This window comes from Ischnura elegans, chromosome 5 (assembly GCF_921293095.1).
Source record: "Ischnura elegans chromosome 5, ioIscEleg1.1, whole genome shotgun sequence".
In the NCBI taxonomy this organism is placed as follows: domain Eukaryota; kingdom Metazoa; phylum Arthropoda; class Insecta; order Odonata; family Coenagrionidae; genus Ischnura; species Ischnura elegans.
This window is the reverse complement of record NC_060250.1, coordinates 91,086,336-91,107,894: the sequence shown is the minus strand read 5'-3', so window position 1 is coordinate 91,107,894 and position 21,559 is coordinate 91,086,336. Positions and strand designations below refer to the sequence as shown.

Here is a 21,559-nt window from a genome sequence, read left to right as displayed (position 1 = left end):
CTTTCCCGCATCGATTATCGCGTAGTTATATCTCCCACGATGGTATGGCATCGTCCACTCGTCCACCGACAACGAGAGAAACAAGAATGGTGATAGTGGCTTGCCCATTTGTTTTTCTTTTTACCGTGGGTACCTTTTATTCGCGAAGGACGATTGAGTACAGGGTGAATAAAATAAACAAGCTTGCTTCTGCAAGTTCTAGATGGAGTGACTAATATCTTCGTTTTCATTCTTCCTAGTGTTGAGGATGATGAAGTTAGAAATTAGGATGCGAGGGATGGAATAAACGAAGTCGAGAATAGTCAAAATATCATGGACCATAATAGAGTAACATTTTTCAAGTAGAAAAAGACAGAGGACATAACCAATTCGCTTCCCATGATATATTAAGGATATACTACTTCTTCTTGAGTACTCAATACAATGGAACCTGAAATTTACAGTTGAAATACACAACATAAACATAAGCGATATCCGTTCAATGGTATTAGGCTCAACTATGTGGAAGTTAAAACTCGAAAATGAAAAGGAGACTTCGTTGATTTCCACTGATTTATTTCGTCCGTACGACATGTTTCGAACCATACAGGTCATTATCGAGTACTTGATAATGACCTCTATGGTTCGAAACATGTCGTACGGACGAAATAAATCAGTGGAAATCAACGAAGCCTCCTTTTCATAAGCGATATCGTCAAAAGTCAGCCAATCAGAACCATCAGCTTCGTTCAGTGCTCTAAGTTCTTGCAATTTTAGTATTGGTACTGGGCGCAGAAGCCTTTGCGTGCTCTTGTACGTATTTTCAGCGAGTAACAATCCTTGGAAAGCCAATCTTCATAATTGATATAGGTAAATATAAAAAATACGTTACCGGTGCTAAGGCTTTCACGTAGTTGCTTAGTGATCGACAGCATTTTCTTGGGTTTCCCACCTTGTCCGTTGTTTACTTTTGTTCGTTTTTTGTTAACAACGAACACGATGGAAAACCCAATAAGATGCTTTCAATCAAATACGCCATTGTTAATAAAAAAAAACTTGTCGCACGTTACAGTATCGAACGTTCTCTTACGTCTCGGTAGGGACAAGGGAGAATCATGGATTGGTGGAGGGAGAGGATGAGACAGAGGAGCCTTGGATGCACGTCGATCCAGGAAAATGGGAATGCACCGAAACAAATGCAAGCGGCAAGGCGATGCTGGGTCGGAGGAGGGAATAGAATGGAGACCGGGATTGATTTTTTCCTCTCGCGAAGGAAGGATGTCGGACGGCGAAACGGGGGGAAAAAGACAAAAGAAGCGCACAGAGGCGCTATCGAAGAAATGCAATCCTTGATCGGTGGTCCAAGATGGAACCGATACCTCACCCTACCCTTTGCTTTCACCCCACCCCCATCTCCTCTACTATTGTTCTCCCACCCGAGAATATATGGCACTCAAGGAATATGCCTCGATACTATTTGAGTCTTTTTTGACAGCTGCCAATACCAGTTGGCTGCAGTTTAGCAGTTTAGAATGAATATTTTCCAAAAACATACCATTAATGAATTGGAGAATTGAAAGGGAGAAAATTTCGAGGCATTCAGGAAATATTACTATATTATGATTAAGAGGAACGAAATTTGAAAAAAATCTAAGTTGCATTTGACAATATTAATGTTTGGGAATGGTAATCTAATATGTGATACATTTGGCTGAAGACTTAAGTACTACAGATCCTTAGAATTTTTTCACTCAAGAAAATAAAAACACAATCGAATTCGCTAAAATTACAATTTACTACAGTTGGTTGTTACAATACAATAAGCTGTGTCAAGAAAAACAGACAATACATCATTTATTTACAATAAAAATAAATCTCCTCACAACGGAGAATAAACTTCTTCACTGATCGATGCATTTGCCCACTAAAATAATATTGTAGTTAAACATTTGAAATATTTATGCGAAAATAGACACTTATATTTTGGGTTCCAAGGTAAATACTACACTTACAATTACAGTGAATACTCACGACTTATATCAGTAAGATATTTTTATCCCACTTACACCGGTTCATGTTTTGATAAAAGCACGATTCAATAATAATTTCCGAGCGTTAAATGTTTGCTTAGCATTCTCAAATCTGCCCGGAAAAATCCAACAGCACGAACTGGAGATTTATGAATATATTTCTTAATCATAGGAAACAAGTGAAAAATGCACAGGAATGGAGTAGAACTACACTTTAAACCTAATTAATCGATTAATTAGATACGACCTATTTCACCCATAATCCTTTTTTTAATAAATCCTCTTCCACGTCGAAATCCGTCACGAAATTAAAATTGCTGCGTTAACAGTGAAGGGGCGAGAACATAATTTAAATGACACAAAGCCACTCCTCATTAAAAATTCCCCCTGAAAAAAAAGAGGCCTACAAATGATCTTTCGTGTACAGCGTATTGATTTTGGAACCAACAAATGCGACGCTGGCGTACAATTACTACGACAGATTATCAAACGTCATTCGTGGAAGCAGGAAATTGTCGGAAGTCGACATGAATATTACTGCTCCCGCTTCTCTGCGTTCATCAATATCACGACCGAGATGATGCGAGTTCTCATTAAGTTCACAGAAAACCCGATAATTCCTGGGATAGCACTGCGCGACTTAAGTCATCTGCTAAGGCATTTACGCGTAGCATTTTGTTTGAGAGTATGCGTCAGAGGAGATGAGATTATATTCGGACTCAGGCGATGAAGGATATTGAGCTTAAAAGTTGAAGAGGTAAAACAATGAAAGGAATTCGAAACGGTCAGAGGCGTACGAGAGCTTATAAATAGGTAATAATTTTAAGAGGAGTACTCGTTTGTAGTAGAACGAATTTTTGTTTAGAATAGAATTTAGTTTGAATAGAAACGAACGAACGAAGATTGATGTACGAATTCCCCTTTTGATTCGACTAACCTCACGAAATTTTATTTTTTTAGAAATCCTGTTTGTTTTTCAAAAAATATTACGACCTCATATGTGCATTATGTGGTTGAAATTTACATGCAGATAGCACATAAACTCGTAATACGTAGACAACTTTTCACAAATATTTGCCACTATGGGTTTAACTACGTAAGAACCGCTCTCTATGCGCTCCTTAACCGGAAATGCGCGTAACTCAAACTTTTTAATTTGTTTTATATTCAAACAGGAGAGTTTTTTGGAAAGGATGGTACCCAGAAAAGTGAGGAACTTGGAATTGATGGTCATATAGCAGGTTTTTAGGTTTTGAGCGTGTCAAGAGGCGTGCCTATCCGGCAGGATGTCCAACCGCAGAAGTTGTATGACGCGACTTAACAAACGGTAGTGAGAAAAAAATGACGCGTTGAACAACACAAAAAGTAGAACTACAAGATTGGCAGCATGAGATTTATCTAAGTACGAACTTTGGTAGCAAACCGTGACGCCGTATGGAAACGCATAGCGGACAAACAAACAAAGATCCTCTTTTATATAAATATATTTCCCGAAGCATATCCGTTGAAAGGAGCTTAAAGCGGACATCCCATGCAAAGAACGGAGAGCAGTACTTGAATTTACCACCAAAATGAACTAAGGTAGGGATCAGGCAGTCACTGAAAAATCTCCGCCTTCCCCGGGATTTGTCAATCTTTCGATCATGCTATTTCCGCTCTATTCTCCACTCTTATACGGTCCGCATTTTTTTGTATCCATGAGTAACGGTTCTCCCACACCCCAACCTTTTTCTTCTCCCAAATACCCCTGTGCATTGATTAACTCGGTCATTGTTGTGACTGGACTGGGGTCGAGCAAGTCATGCGATCGCGGAGATGGCGAGATAAGTTTCGACTTTTCCGACCACAAACGAGATATTCGATTGTTCGCGCATGAGCCAACCTGAGCAAACGAGGCCTGAAAGAACTTGAAGGGATCCGTAACCTGATTGCCTGAGGAATTGTCCTCAGAATGAATAATGTAAGAACAAAAGCGTTTATCGGCCTCTGCGCATGCGATCAAGGTTGAAATTTAGAAAGCCGATACTATGAGATGGGTCTGATTGGTTGACTATGACGACAGCGCTTTTTTCATGTTATTTATTGCGATTGTAAATTTTATATTCATCCACACTCACGAAGACGGAGAAGTACAAGGATTTCCGACTCATTTTGATTGATATATCCCAGTGCTTAATTTCGGCTGAAACGCCGTTTCAGCATTTTTCAGAGAAAATTGGGTACTATTAATAAAAATCATTTGTGAGTAAAGTATACAATGAAAGGGTTTTTAAATCGTCATCGTTTTTTATTCATTTTAAAATATGATTCCTCGTGGTAACTTTTATTTCAAGTTTTAAAAAAAATCAATCATTCATTCATTGTTACAATTGAAAAATCGTGAGTGTACAATAGAGTATGTGAGAGGAAAAAATGTGTGAGCATGCGTTCCGGTACCTAAAATGTTAGAAATTGAGCACTGGTATATCCTTCCCTGAAGTTTGCACCCGGAGATGTGATTGGGGGACTATTTTCGCTGTGGGAATATATATCCGGAAAGGATGCCATCACGATGTGTTTAACGCGTGGCTGCATCTTCTAGAGAAGATAATGTGGCGGTTTTCCTTTGCATTCCACATCGCAATAGTCCGACCGATCCCATGAACTTCATTCTTGCCCTAAGCTATGGCCATAGATACGGGGCAGAGTCTCTGAATCTTCGCCACCTTCAGGTGAAACTGCTAACTCTCATCAGTGATGTCGAGTAGATAGGGGCAGATTTTCGCTTCCCATAACATTACAAATATCGTCTTGAACTGCCTATTTATTTCTTTATTAAATTTAAAATTAATTTCCTGGAGGCTCCGATCGGGATTTTAATAAATTTATTTTTTATAATATCATTCGCCAACGTTTTCCATTTCCCACAGTGATGATAATAATATTAATGTCTCATTTAATATCGTGAGCCTCTGCCCATGAGAAAATAAGTGTACATCACTTTTAACAATTTACAGTCGACCGATGCATAAAGAGAAGAAAGAAAGAAAAGAAGAAAGAAAAAATAAAGAAAAGAAAAAATATTTTTTTTTAACAACTCACCTCGTGCGGACCGCCGATATATGGAGAAAATTCAATGTAACAATTATTTCCAACAAATAATATTATATATTTAAAAAAACAAAGATCACACTGTGATGTAACCATTCCACACCATACATAATTCGGAGAATAAAGGTCACGCTATGATTTAGCAGAAACCTAAACGCAGTAAGGATTGAATTAATGTGCATAAAAATAAAAATAAATAATTAAGCATGAATGAATATAAAACAAAAGAATACAAAATTGAAAAATAAAATGCGCCATTATGACGTTGATGTTTCAATGTTGGCTTTAGATTTTGTTTACTGTGCGGCCACCTTGAGCGAACTATCTTGTATAAGCCTGTTTACTCTGAATAGGGAATGGGGTTTTTGGAGGAGTAAGATAGAAGTCTGAATGGGGTCATGAGTTGGTTGTCCAAGGAACCAGAGGTAATGTTAGCGATACTGCTCGCTCCCTGTGGGCCAATCATCCGCTCGGCAAGACACCCGTTCTGTATCCCCCAGGGCACGAATCTTCGTCCTCCCCACCCCTCCTTCTCCCTACCTCCTTCCTCTCCTCCTCCCTGCCCCTCCCATTACCCTCTCCCAGCACCCACCACTGCACATGTCCGAAAGTCATTTCTCCCGTATCGAGAACATCATCGCCCTTTCAGTACAGTCGGTGAAATAGGAATCTCCTGATCCCTCAGACCTCTCAAGAAGGTACGCCTTCATGCAATCGTACCTAATCGCCCTGATGCAAACGTTTTTTTTCTTTACTAGGAGTATTTAAGAAGTATTCTTGCAGTCTCCCCTCCTTTCATGGATACTTGTCTCTTTAATTCTGCATACATTCATTTATGTTTGCTCTACTTGCGAGGATTTTTACGGATGTTGTGAAATTCGAACTCGAAACCCTCATGTAGGTAGACAAATTTTCTACCCACCATGTCTCCACGCTTGGGTTAAGTCCTTTAAAATTGAAATAACTGATTATTCAAAAAATAATAACAACAATAAATTAAATAAATACACTGATATCAGCGATGCAAATACGTATCTCTGCATACGCGCCGGGTGGTGTTTTCTAATGATGACGACATATCGACAGAAGACTTGTTCAACGCCTTCAGCGAAATTCACCGCAAAAAATCTTAAATCCTTGATTATGTTATTCAGATTCTCCGAGCCAAAATTCTAGTTCGTTTTTATTCATAGTTTTAACTCGGATCAGAATCGTTGAAAAAAATAGCAAACAAACCCAATTTAATGTTCCAAAACGGGTAATGTCTACAAATGACTACGACGCTTCGACAGAAGATAATTTTATCATCTTCATCAAAATTAACCGTGATCAGTCTTAAAGCATATTTTCTGTTTCCACCCAGATGAATGCCGAATACATTTTTCATCATATTTTAAATTATATCAGCATTATCTATTTAATAAATTTTGCTTACAAGCCCATTCAATGTTTCCAAACGATTACACAATTGTATACTGAAACGTCAAACCATTAGCGAGATTTTTGACTCACCCCCTAAATTCAAAACCGTGTGGGGGGGGGGCTGACAAAATCATCGAATTTGGTCGACCAATGCCTACCCTTTCCACCTTCCCATCATTCCCTTCTGTCACTCCAAATCCCGTATCTTCCGTAAAAACGGTCGCCACAAAATGACCACCCAACTTCCCCCTGTCTCTATCTATCTCTCTTCCCATTTTCCGATGACCTTTTCCCCTCGGCGCAACGGAAGAAGACTTATACCATCCTTGATTCACAATCCCCCAAAGCGCAATCAACGAGTATAAGGATTTTTCCCCCATTTTTTTCTCCCACCCCCCAAAAACCTTCATTCCATATCTCCGCCCATGAAGCACTCCACACACGCCCAATTCCCCGAGCCAATGTTTGCCGATAAATTAATTCAATTCGATTTCCCATCGCTGCTCGGGCCATTTCGCGTGCCTCCCCATCATAGATTGACTCCCGCAAAATAATGACTGTCGGACGGAAAGGTCAGATGTCGCCGTCCACAGCATCCGACGTTTCGCCAGGGAGGAAGACGCCCTTTCCCCACGTTCCCCGGGCCTGACGGACAGACAGGAACTGGGGCGCGGTTCCTCCCGCCGCGGAAGGGGCCGTTTGTAAATGGGTCCGTTTAGCGAGGGAACAAATGGTTGCGCACATGTCCAGAAAAAATTACGCGTCCCGCTCCACCTCACATGTCCAAGTTGAACGAAATATTACGATGGTTTTAAATGGGAATCATTCAAATGTAGGCATTCATAAGCGCTACTGCTAGTGATATGCGCTCTTTAAAACAATAACTATGAACATTCAATTATAAAATATCAGTATTCCATCATCTAACATCAGGGTTCCATCATGAATGATCAGTATTTAATTATTCAACCGTTCAGAATTATTCATAGCCAGCTTAGGTGCAAGTGAATCCATACAGCGCACAAATGAACAGTCATCGTTCATAAACTATATGGAAGGAGAAATGATTAAAAATAAAAGCAAATAGGGAAATTATTACATAAAGTGATTATACGATTTAGATTTGGAATAAAAACATATACTCTAAGGCATATTAACCATAAAATTTCATTAAAAACCATAAAAATAGCACTCTTGGTGGTGCTGTTAACCGCTGACATTTTATTTCGCATTGAAATATACAATTCAAGTATTAAGTTTAGATTTATAAGTTCATTGCATGCTAATCATATTGGTATGTCGTAGAGAGAGAGAGCAATGAATCGTATGCATTATGTCCTGAAGGCTAAACTTTGCCAAGCGATGAATGATAAAGTATCTTTCTTTCTACTTTTCAGATCCATATCAGATGTTCGGACCCACAAGCAGTAGATTGGCAAGTTCAGGTGAGTTTCTACTGTTCCTTATCCCGCTCTGCCCTCTTGATAGTGAATGCAATCGTCGCCTTTTTGTGATCCGTCCACTCATCACCCCCGCAATTAAGGGAATGGAATATCTTGGGGTGGCTCTCTCGCCGCGGTCGTTTAGGCGCGGCCGTTTTAGCGCGGGCCAGTCGGGCCACCTTGGCGCGAAAAAATCTTAGCACGGTACCTCTTGGCGCGAAAGTGGGCGCACATTTGTTACGTTTTCTTTTCAGCAAAATGCGATGGTTTTATCACACACGATGAAAATACCTATTAAAATAATGTTATCGTGTATAAATTAATAATTAATGAGCATACATCTTTCGTCTAATTTGAAAAAGAAACTGTGATTGGCGCAGGAATTTTTAAAGTGTGCGCTCATACGTAAAAGTATGCATTCAAATTCTGGAGTCTTTCTTTTTTTACGAGGTAGATGAGAGATCCGCTCGCTTACTTTGCTTAAAAATATTATTTTGAAGTAGTTATATTGATTAAGCCTTTTAGGTGGTGTTGTACCTTCTTTTTTTAATACCATTAGTAGTATTATCTGATTGAAAGATTGAAGCTGTTAAGGTATCCATAATAAATCAATTTCGAATCTTGATGAATTGAAGACGAAGTCGGTGCACAAGTGGGACAAGTAAAAGACGTAACGTTGGGGTGGAAATGGAGATATTGAGCCGGTTGGAAACCCGAGAATAATTGCTTTATACGATTCGCCGTGAAATATATTTCAGATAGTGGCGGGGCATCTTAACCCTATATTCTAAACCTAGCACCTAGTCACTTGGTCATTAAAACTTCGTCATTTTGACGACGCTATTTTTTTACCTTCCAACCAGGTTATTTCTGTGCTTTAAACCAATTAAATTTAAGTTTTATTATTGTCAATGTATATTTTAAAGCTTATGTCATGTCTTTCATTGAAAACATTTTTAATAATTCTTTTTACAATGATTTATAACAAAAATTTTGATGCAAGGTGCTGGGGAAAAATATTTCACATACCATTAAAAAGTATTTTTTTATTAGAAAATGCATTTTCCAAAACTATGGAACAATAATTTTGCATGTGGTAAAAATTACGAAAGTTTAGTGATCCAGGGTTAATTTCAGTCCGAAATACAAGCCTCGCCATCAGATGACTATTCGCAACACACACCTTGACACGGCATGGCAGGATAGAGTGCGTCGGAGATTAGGGGGCGTGACCAAGTCATGACTTCACGGAGCGGTCACGTGCCGGCAAAGGCGAACCGCCACCGCCGCCGCCGCCGGCAGCTCACCGAGCGGCGTCCGGGGTAATTACCACCCGGGCCGAATATCCAAACCCTCACCGCTTACCTCTGGCCCCTTGAAAAGAGCCAACTCTTTGCTTTCATCGCCGAGGTCGGGTTTCCAATCGCACGAGATCCCTCTCTTCTCGGGTCAACTTTTGTGAAATGGCAGGGGCGGGCGCGTTTACGTACGAGGTACGTTTTTTTATCATCACGTGAACGTAATTGTCTCACGTTTTTTTTTATAGAAATGGTGTGCGTTGCTTGCGAGTGGAGACGTGACGAGAATGGTCGCCCGGATTTTGTTTTCCCTCGCAACGGCCGTAAAGTACAAGGGGTGAGACCCCATGAGAGTGGCTGACGGAAAATAAACACAATAGGCGTGTACTGTAAAGCGGTTACGCGCTTCTCCCTTACGCTATCATCTGTTTCGCAGTGGAAGTGAATCCAATATAATAAGGAGACGACGAGTGCTACCGCAAGAGTACGCTTTTGCTTGGAACAGTAGTATCAAGTATGAATTGACTTGAAAATAAAAACAAGAGCATTATAAAGCGGTTACGCTCTTCTCCTACACGCTATCATCGGTTTCAAAGTAAAGATAAATTCTACATGCCGACGAACGCTACCGCAAGAGTACGCTTTTGCTTGAAACAGTAGTATCAAGTATGAATTGACTTGAATATAAAAACAAGAGCATTATAAAGCGTTTACGCTCTTCTTCCATACGCTATCATCGGTATCAAAGTAAAGATGATTTCTACATGCCGACGAATGCTACCGTAAGAGTACGCTTTTGCTTCGAACAATAGAATAAAAGATAAATAGACTCAAAATTTTTCCTCAACTTTTACACTGCGGTTTTTTTTTTATCATCAATACAAATTTAATTTCGTCGCTTTCATAAAAACCATTTCATAAAATAAAACCGATTATCTCTCAGATTCACACGTATTATGAGTACTGGAAAATTCCATTCGTTTGAAGGAAACGATGAGATAAATCGAACTTTCCCCGTAAAATTAGAAATAATTTTATCATTGAATACAGAAAAACGTACCATTTTTGCCAAAGACCATGTCAAACCCCATCCAAATCATCATTCAATGAAATTTAAAGAAATCTTATTGTACTTCATGTGCTCACAATTGTGCGTACACAAATCGAAGTAAATGTTCTTAAATCGTAAGTCACCGCAGTGTTCGAGAAGTGTTGCATTGTCATTTCATTTTTCGTTCATCCAAATATCAATCTCATGAATGAGAAGTACATCACATGTCATGAAAAGTAAGGTTGAGCAAAAAAAGATGTATGAAAAAGAATAATTTAAGCATTTCACCAACTTTTACCAACTTTCAGACACCGTTTCTTATTCACCGTTTCGTATTTCTGCCAACGTTTCCTTAAATCCAAAACTATACTAATAATTCCATGAATACATTAACCTTTTCAATAGACAGAAGAAATTACGAGAATGAGGAACATGACAAAGTCACAGTAAGAGTGATTCTAGAGTTTTTAGTAGCGATTTTTATAACTATTATTACATATATAAATTTGAGAGTCAAGGTACTAAACCATGAACCATATACATTTATGAGGTTGACAATGAGATGAATGAAAAATGAAATCACAATTCAAAACTTCACAAACACAACGGTAACTAACGATTTAAGAACCTTACCTACCATTTACTTACGTACAGTACTGAGAAAATTAAGTGCTTCAAACTTTCTTTAAACGTCATGATAATTGGGATGGGTAATATCATAATCTTTGCGTTTACATGGACCAATTTGCAGATTAGCCCAGGCTGTTTACCCTCCTGGCTTAAACTTCCCTCTTCCGTAGCATTCTTTTGAATTGTGCTTAAAAAAATACAGGATAGTACTGCAGCTGGTTCATCTCCGAGGTTACGATTTCCACGACGGCCACGTAATGGCGGGTAGCATAAGGTGACAGGCAACTTTTTTCCTCTCAGCACAGGAAGCCATTTGCATTAGTCCTTCTCCCACTTTTCCACCCCACCCTCACTTCCACTGAGAATCACCCCTGGCGGGAAGTTTAGTTTCGTTCCTTTTTTTTTCTTCGGGTGACAACAAATTGTCGCCACGTGCCTCGACGAAGGGGCGGAACGGATGAGGATGATTCGGCGGCAAGAAACAAACACGTTATACCTACAGCGACCCGGATATGGAGTCACTATTAAGCAACGACCGCCAATGGCACGTGATGGTGTCCGGGAGGAAGGGAAGATGGGTTTGATGAACACATTAGGAAAATGCATGCGATGCTCTCGATGATCGATGATGAGACTAGCTTCGGCAAGAAAACATCGATTTGGTTCATTTTCCGAACGGTTGCATGACGGTTCCAACTTTATTCTGATTTCAATCGACGAGCAAAAGACGAAGATCTAGTTGAAAATATTGTGACAAATATTATTTGACTATTCCTCAGCTGTTTTGATAGGCCGTTATATTATAGGTGAATTTAAATCTAATAAAAATCACCAATTGTGGCACTAATTAATATATTGAAAAAAAAATCAACAAATAAGAAGCTTCATTATGAATAAAAGATAATACGCATCAATATACTGCCGCACAAAAAATATAAAAAAACAGGCTATTAGCGGAAACCAGTAGCTAAATTATCTATTTGATGGCAAAAACCTTCAATTGTCAAATATCTTTGGCAATGCAGTAGAATCTTCTCCCATAACCCGAAGAATTACAGTACTAATAAACCTATACCTTGAAAATGACACAATTTGTTGAAACCTTGGTCGGTTGTTGAGTTTTGGAATTAAAAATTGTGGAAATTACCATTTGTGTTATTCCATCATGGATACGTCGAACTTCCACCAAATCAAGCCATAAACAATTTTAAATACAAATAAGGTAAATACACACTAAATATTTATCTCTGTGTATCTATAGCTACCTCGTAAACCTCCAACCGAACGTGAGAGTCACCCATGACTACTAGTAACTTGCGTAACTAAAATAATTTCCCCATGCGAAACCCTGAATCACAGACAAAAATGAGAAATCTGGCCAATCCACCATTTCCAGAAGGAAAAGCGTAACCAAAAGGAAAGTTAAAAATGAAGGCATACGTTTTGGAAAAACACGCGTCACTGCAACCACTTACACGCAGCCAAAACAATCACGGGTCGTGGAATACCCCAAGGCTGACGCAAACTGATTTAAACTCCGCGCTCTGGGGACACAGGAAGGAGGGAATTGTGACGTGGGACGCAAAAGGGAGCAAAACAATGGAGAAATGGTGGCCAACGGACACGGAGGAAGTACGGGCAGCACTTAATTTGAATATTTAAGCCAAACAACAACTGCCGCCTCTCTCCGCGCAGAAGAGAGCTCGGCGGGAAGGAAGCGACCGGCCGCCGAGAGGAAGGTGCGCGGCCAGGCCATGTTGGAGTGACAGAGGTTGGGGAGATGAAAAATGAAAATTAATCCAAGTCTGATTTCTCTTGATTTGTTAGTGCCGCTGTTCCCAGCCAAAATGGCTGTCTCCTGGATGTTTCTCTGGATAAATGGTTTCACAGACATTATAAAATTAACTTTTTACTAATTATGTCATGGCATAGAGGATTTAACTATGGTTAGGGATATGGGTAGGGTTAAGGGCACATTTAGGGCCGGTTTATAATGCCTTGCTAGCGCTAACTATTAGATGATACAGCCTTCCACTTTATCTAGTGGTGGCTGAAAGATCCGGTTAGCTTAAAGTGTGGTCTTACACAGAAGTTAACCAGAACTTTTAGCCACCACTAAGTAAAGTTAAAGATTGTATCATCTTATGGCTATCATTAACCAGATATTATAAAACTGGCCCTTATAATATCGATGGCCCTTGAAATATCGATCTGTTTTTGAGGAGGTTCGTAGTCCCATAGGTGACTTAACAGAAGGTTGTTGGGGGCGGCAAATAATGATGTTGAAAGTTTCGTCATAGCATACTTCAGATATGTTAGGATTGGCGTTATTTTCAGATCATTACGAATTTTGAGGTTGCTTACTAGCAACGGAGCGCCTACGATTCGTCTGACAATTTTCTTTTCTGCTGTATGGATTTTCTTTAGATGTGATGGAGCTGCGTTTAGCCATGCCGGAGGTACGTAGGTTCACAGTGGTTTGATTGAGTTGTTCAACAGAAGTTTCGTCTTGACTGAAAGTGGAGAGTTGTCTTTAAGTAGTGGATATAATGCACAACCTATGCCTGTAGCCTTTTGAACGGAAGATTCAAAGTGCGTAGACCAAGTTAACTTTTTGTCAATTAGTACTCCCAAGTATTTCGTAACTTGGGATTTTGGAATTGTTTTGCTCCCAAAATAGATTCGAATGAAACTAAATGAATGTCGTGAGAGGAGGGTGCAGGCATAGATTACAATACCGATAGAATTACTCGATCTGGTGGGAAACGAATAGAATTTTCACATACGAATCTTGGCAGCACATTATTACGTAATAATAGACTTATAAATTTACTCTAACCTTCACATCAGTATATACAATAATGACTCTCCACATTCACCAGCCATTAAAAACGAATATATTTTTTTACCGGTAATACCTAAATTAAAATAAAAAATGGTGTAGGTAGAAAAAAATTTCAGATATAATTTTAACTATTTAAAGATCAAATTTTGATATGAATGAGCTCCTCTAGTAAAATACCAAATTCGATGATAATTTAGTCTCTTAGCTTTGACTTTGATTTGATTTTAATATCGTAGCTAAAAGTATTGAATTTTTAAAAATTCTCATAAACTATACCCTTGAAATTATATGACCAAAAACATAATGTAGCATCCTTCATACACGATGAACTAACTCAGTAATAAAATTAGTCTAACTACAAAGATACCCCCAGAATGTTGAGCAAGCTAAATTTTTTATTGATGGCAGTTCGATATCAATATTAGATACCAAAAGGTGTTTACAGAAATTTTTCAAGAGCTATTGATGCATCGGTGAGGGTATTTTTATAGTTAATAATTACATCGAAGCAACGCAGTACCGTGAAATGCATTTTCCAAGGGCTGAAACACTATTCCACATCTTTTATATGTCAACCCTATCAAATTTATCAATTAACAGGGGTGAAATGGGAGAAGGGCATAGGAAGGCCTCAGATAAGCAACTAGAGGAGATGATAAATGATATAATGCAGAGGAATTATGCATATTCTAAAAGATCATCTTATTGGAGAATTGAGTGGAGAGCTGCGTCAAATCAATCCAAGGATCGATGACTATTGATGATTAAGACCTTCAAAGAATATAGTTAAATAGTCGGCGGAAATCATTGCATCCTCTTAGGATACATCTGGCAGTCAGTCATCGGTTTAAGTGAAACATCGGAATACCAGGAAAAGAGAGAATCCCGGATACCGCGCACACACGAGGACTCCATCTTGCCCGTAGCGCACGCGGGCGCTCAGAAGCGAGCGAGTCCTGGAAATGTCCAAATTACCCCATTAACTGAAGAGAATGGCTGCCGGACGGGAAGTCAAGCCCGTCGCTTTGTCCACCGGGTTCAATTTGAATCGCAATCGGATACGGCGAGAGAGGAACAACGGACGCTCGCCAACCCGTCCGCCGCCCGACCTTCATTTTTTTTCTCGTTTTTATTTATTTTTTTTCCGTGACAAACGGAACACGCTCACTCAAACATGCACACGGACCTCGTGGTGCCTCAAAACTGTCCCCCTTAAACTCCCCTCAAAACACAGAATCCCTGCTTCCTTCCCAAACGCGTGCTTATCTCCTCTTTCTTCCGGCAACCAATGGCCCTTTCCCTCAAGCGCACCTTTCCTCCCTTGCGTACATACATATATGCTAATTCCTTCTTTCCGCCCCATGATCGCCCCTTCCAAAACGCAAAACTGCCTCGGCGCTCGTGTGGTATGGCTAATGAGTCGGCGCGCAGGTGCTGCTGCTGTTGCCGCTACCGTCGTTGGGTCGTATCGCGGTCGCGTCGAGCCGCGTAAGCTTCCCCCTCTCGCCCTCCGCACACAGTATGCGAGACAGGAACATCCATCAACAACGGCCACCCGGATTCTCGGACTGAACATGGAGATCACTGGACTGGAAAAGTAAAATGACGTCGTGGACTCACAAGGGGAGTGTCCAAAATCCTAATTCATTCAAAATTTGGATTGTATAAATTTTTCTCGGGTTTCCGTGCGGGTAAGAAAATCTAAGACAGCGTCGACGTTTCGGTTTCTGTCGCGTTACCCACTCTCAAAGCTGCAAGTCTGTGGCCTTGTGAACGGGTGACGGCATCTCAAGGCTAAAAGGCTGTAGGTGGGTGGATGACGAGACTGCAGCCGAAACGTCGCGACGTTTCGGCTGCCGACGTGTCGGCCCTCCTAGAATTTCTTACCCGTGCGGAAATCCGAGAAAATTTCATTTCTTTCGCCGGGAAAGTGCTAAATCATGCATAAAATATGGAGTGCTTTAGATGATCGGTCGCAATCCCTCAATCACTCCCACATGTAAGCAATATTTTAAACAAAAAACGCACGTAAACATTTACATGCCAAATGTATACCCTTCAGAATGGCCATGTGAAAAGACTGGCTGGAGTCCAGTGGTTACGGTGTTCGATTGCATACCGAATACCCAAAATCAAGACTTAGATCCGAAGCTTTTACTCGACATTTCTCAAAATAATTCAACGCATAACAAAATTCCCACCCATCAAAATAAAATTTTCAGCGAATATATTGGAAACAATGGAGAATCGCAGGCTTCTGTAAAAGAAAAGTAGAAATAGCTAATGAAACAGTGTCGCAGATAAGGCTGGATCTTGGGGCATCGGTATTGACTACTGGTTACATAATCCCTATAGGGAATGATTCGAGGACAGCGCCCGATAGAATATAATACTCCAAAGTTAGATTGAACTCTTAGACCAGGATTTCGGACGCTTCCCTTGTCAGACTAGAAATAGCGACTCATATGAAGTATCCGATCGATGGAAGGAAAATAGGTAAATAAAATTCATTGCGTGCGTTTAACAGTGGAAATCAATTGCCAACCATATTTTCGACTATGTCTTAATAAACCTTATAATACTATAAATAATATATAATATGTGTAGAAACTAGCTGACTATGAATTTGATTTCGCATTCGCTATCGACTGTTCTATCTCTAGTGTCTAGGTTTCTGGTTTCACAATGTAGAATATAAAATCAATACAAAAAATAATAGAAACAGCTTGTTTAATACAATGGCCTAATATATCATTATGAGATATCAGCCTATAAATCTATTCGTTCCTTTATCTCCATCGTTTTTATCGCCGATGTCGTCCGGAATGAGTTTGGGAAAATAATATTTTGAGGGCAAAAAATATATCAAGATCCTTATCCGGCATCCCTCCTCAACACCTGGCTCCGGAAATGGATGAAACGCTAGGCAGAGGCAGTAAGGTGACAGCGACGGATTTAACACGAGGCCAGCGGGAATATGCTAATTAAGGGAATGGTTTTGACCGTGCTTTCCAAGGCGTATTATTTGGAACTTCGAATAATAGACATTTGTTCCGTCTTTCGTCTGACTTTAACTTCGGATTTGAGTCGGTCACCTGCCGGCCAATACTTGGGTTTTAAACTAGAACTCGGCAAACCCAAGGAATCAGGAATATTACATGCGGAGATCGTCCCAACAATACCATGTTGATCGCTGATTAAAAGAACATATTTTCGTAAAAATATTTTTCATTACCTATTTAAAAACATGTTCACAGCGTACGCATTGTATAATTATAAACGAGAGTAAATAAAAATTTCTTCGCATCACAAAGGAATAATTAGGAATAATATGGCAAAATAAAAAGCAATAAAAATTAATTTGGAATTTCGGCCAAATTTTTGACAAATCTTTCTCAAGAAAGGTAAAAGGATACTTCTATTCAATGAATTTTTTAGACAGACTTTTTTCATTTCATTACGGTCCTAGGATTTCCTCGAAGAGTGGGCTCAAGCTGAAAAGGCCGGGGAGGGGGTTGAGTAGGAATTCGGAGTACTCTGCACATTGAGTGTGACTAGTTGAAAGATGATTCGTGGGGAAGGATGACAATGTTGATGGAGGCTTCCGCGGAGCGTTGCAGTAGGCGCAGATTGGCTTTCGGGTTGTCCTCCGCGACGATTCGTCTTCGCACGACAATTTCGCCGGCGATGCAGCACGTGTCTTCAGGTTTGAAGTATCGGATACAAGTTTTTTTCCGTCTTATATAGGCCTTTGTTTTTTCCAGGTGCGTCCTGATCGGTCGGTTTGTAGATGAGTTTCTTCCAGGCGTTGGAGAGCGAATTGCTATCCTCCCTGTTGAAATTAGGTATTTTGGCTGTTTTGTTAGCCTCTCGTTGAAGGAATGCGAATGGAGACGTTGAAGAAATGGGAGAGCAATGTGTCACAAATAACAAAGATGAGTAAAATCATCTCATTGGAGACTAATTGCCACAGATACAGTCCTTCTCTTCTCTGAAACACTGTTTGACCCTATAACCTATAAATTAGAGATACATCATTCGATAGCGAATGCAAAGTCAAATTCACTCCCAGTATCGAAATGAAGAAAATAATCACCCAATATCTTTATTCCCAAGCCTTTTTCAGCAAGGAATGAAGGGAGCTACTCAAATTTCTCGGATAGCGAGGAGCAAGGGAATTCTGAAAATAAAATGACGAAGTCAAAAATATGGTTCTCCTTTCGAGTTTAGCATTTTCGAAGTCCACACCGTGTGCTGTTCCTTCCCATACATGCTCAGCCGGGGATGATATAAGTTCGCATTGGGGCCAGGTCAACAACGGAACGTTCGGACACGACACGACAATGATTCCATGCACACAAAAGAGTGAGTGGTTGAGCGGTCATCCCTGCACACTCTCGCGTGCGCGTGATAGCGCTATCGTCGTTCACAATATGTCGGCACGGCGCGTCACGCTCGCGGAACGAACCCCAGGAGATGCGTGAGATGGGAAGAGGAGGGAGTCGCCATCAATGCAAAGGCGGATCGCAGCGGCGACTGCATGCGAAAAGGGGGAGAGAATGCAGTCACGGTGGGCGAATCGCTTCCGACGCACGGCGAGGACAGAAATGAAGATGGGTGACGAATTGCAGCGCGGACTGTGAGGGAACGACGCACGTGACAACGGCGAAAATGTTCACGCTTCGCAGCCAGACTCCAACGTCACCCCGGCTAGGTCTAATAGATGAGTGGAGAGGGAGAAACTCAGTCCTCGCGCCAACGTAGCGCCTCGGCATGGAAGTGTTATTCCGAGCCGATTTGAAGTCACTACCGATAACACCGTACACGTTTTGGATGAAGTTCGCCATGGAAAATATCAGGCTTAACCGGGATTCGAACCGGCATCTCCCGATTGCCGTTTCGGCGAACATCGTACGCCTGACCGGCAATCAAGATATCCGGGTTCGAGTACCGACTAATCCAAATATTTTTTTCGCGAATATTACAAAAGAGGATCCTCAAGAAGGCCTCTGAATGTGTTGTCAACCACCGCGCATTTAAATGAGTTTATAAAAGTCGCCACTCGTGCCGCCGACGGACAAATTGATCCAAGTTTCAATACAAAATAAGGTATAATTAGGGGTATGAAGCGAAATCTACACACATGATGATGTGATCTCTATAATTAATAACTTATAAAGTCCATTTCTCGCGATAACCAACATTTTACTGCAAAATATTTTAGAAAAGTGGATCGCGTTGCATTCACTGCGTGCTGCTGCACGGACTACGTGGCAGAGGCCCAATTCCATCACGGAGAAGGCTGATTCCTGCTGCCACTTCGGTCGCATTTTTTATCGGCTTTCAAAAAATGTCAGCGGCGCGGTGATGAATGCAATGCGATCCACTTTTTTCTCAATATTTTACAGTATGATGTTTGTAATTGCGAGGATCATAAATGAAGAGATGTATTTTTTTTAATGATAAAAATAATTTATTATATAGGAAATGGTTACAAAATAATTATACCTGTGATCAAAAATAAAACGTCTCCTCACATAAACAAAACAAAGAGAAAAAAAAGAATACAATATTATGAGTTTAACAATATGAAGATATTATAGAAATCCAAGTCCTGCTAAGTACTTCAAGGCTTGTCCGCAGGTGCCTATTTGTTTTTTATTTGTGGTCGTACATAGTTTTTCAAAATTGTGTACCACAACTTCGTTTATAATATTTCCAAAATATAATATAATAATTTTAAGATATTTGAATTTTGATATATTTATCAAATTATTATATTTGATATATCAATTTGATAAATAACATCATCATGAATGCTTTCGGTTGATACCCCAAATTATACTTTATTTCCCCGTGAAACTCGGATCAATTTGTCCGTCAGCGACGCGAGTGGCGACTTTTGTAAACCCATTTAAATGCGCGATGGGCGACAATTCATTATGAGGCCGACTTGAGGATTCTCTACTGTAATATTCGTGCCCAACAGAGAAAGGAAGAAAATAATCGCCCTCTACCTTTATTACCGAGCATTTTTCAGCCACGAACTAAGGGAGCTACACACATTTCTGGTATATTGAGGAGCATGGGAAAAGTCTAAAAATAAAATGACGAAATCAAAAATGCACGATTCTTCGTTGGCGAGCGGAGTAAAATACGCACCGACTACGTGCACGGAGGACCGCGTGAATGAAGGTGTGTTCGTGGATGAATGTGGTCGCAGATAGCAGAATCGGTGGAAGGGGGGTGGGTCTCGGGTGGACGCGCGTTCTACCAGCGGGAAGGTAGGGATGGGTCACGAGAATAATAGACTGAGGATGCATTGGAATCCTAACGAACGAACTCCGAAATGGCTGCGGAGGGAGAGGTTGGTTATGACATAGGCGGTTGACGTGAGTGGACATTGTGCCCGATATAAATCATCGAACGAGTCGATTTGCATTGTAGGATTCGAACCCTCCCCTCTCCCTCTCCTCTCCCTCTCCTCTTTCCCTCCCATCCCCCCATCCGCCTCCTGCCGTACACACAATGATTCGATTTGGTCAAATGCGCCGAATCCGAGATTATGGTCAAATGCGACGAATTTCGGGATAAATATGTGCGATGGTAATTTTGGGCCGTGTTGATTACGGTCAATTGACCCTAGGGAGTCGGACGCGGCATGCTCTAACAATTCCCCCAACCCCGTATGCCCTCAACCCACCCCATTATTTCTCCACCCTCCACGGGCAGCTTTACGGTCCGCTGGGATATTATTGTTATCACGTCCAACACGACCAACCCGAATGCATTCATCGGTCGAGCCCATATTTCTCGCCGATTGGGTATTTTTTTCCTCCACCTTCGATTCAGATCCAAGTATTTTCATTCCCCCCCGCGATGATGAAGCTTTCGCTAAAGAATTGAAGGGGTCGGCAGCATCGCAGGACCACTATCTGTGGCTGCAAAGGCTGCATTTTATTTTCGGAGCTAACAAATCTCACCGCGAGATTTCACGTGCAGTGAATTATTGTTCGGGAGAGATCGTTTTCGTGGCCATGAATCGAAAGGTGTTAAGGTACCAATCCGAAAACAGGTAGGCAGCACCACTTCTTCACCAAACTCAGAGCATACTAAAGAGAATCGGAGTTTAAGCTAAAATTTTAGTGACGAAGCTTTACATGTATAATAAACCACCTGTAATGACTTGGGCACTTGAATAAATAAGACATTCCTTGGTTACAAAAGCAACCAAATTTTAATTGAACTAATGACTATGTTTCTTTCTATTGATAATAGATGCTCCCATGAAGCAGATACTGTTTATTTTTCAGTTATATTAGATAACTATCGGGTATTTACATGATATCGAGTTGAATACATCAACTCTTTCATACGATAAGGCTTTCAGTGCCTTTAATTAATTCCCCTTAAGCAAAAACTGTTTGATGAAATTAATCTGAAGCGAAAATAAATACGAAACTTTATGGGATAAATTAGGCATGATTTTTTAAAAATATAAATACAGAATACGGTCATTGAAAATTAATTAATTTAAATACGCAGGAGGCGAAAGCAAAATCAGACGCATGTATAGAGCAAAGTCATTTGTTATTAAGATAAATAAAATTATTTTTACCGACAACCATTTCCGAGGTTTGCTTCCACGCATAATAAGTATTTTTGAAACCAAACGTATTTATCAATACCGTCGCGACGGCATCCACTGGAAGCAGAGAAAATAGTCATGCCCTACTCTATTTAGCCGTATTAATTTCTCAGATATTAGCAAG

The 21,559-nt window shown here is 40.4% G+C and overlaps 1 protein-coding gene across 1 annotated transcript in view; it reads left to right on the top strand.

The window, feature by feature from the left end:
• The window catches only part of LOC124159255 (transcriptional regulator ERG homolog), a 194,301-nt gene that overhangs the window by 107,459 nt on the left and 65,283 nt on the right, over positions 1 to 21,559 (top strand). The window contains exon 4 of the mRNA XM_046534935.1: positions 7,919 to 7,966. Within this exon, the coding sequence (XP_046390891.1) occupies positions 7,919 to 7,966 (48 nt within the window). The remainder of the gene's footprint in view (positions 1 to 7,918; positions 7,967 to 21,559) is intronic.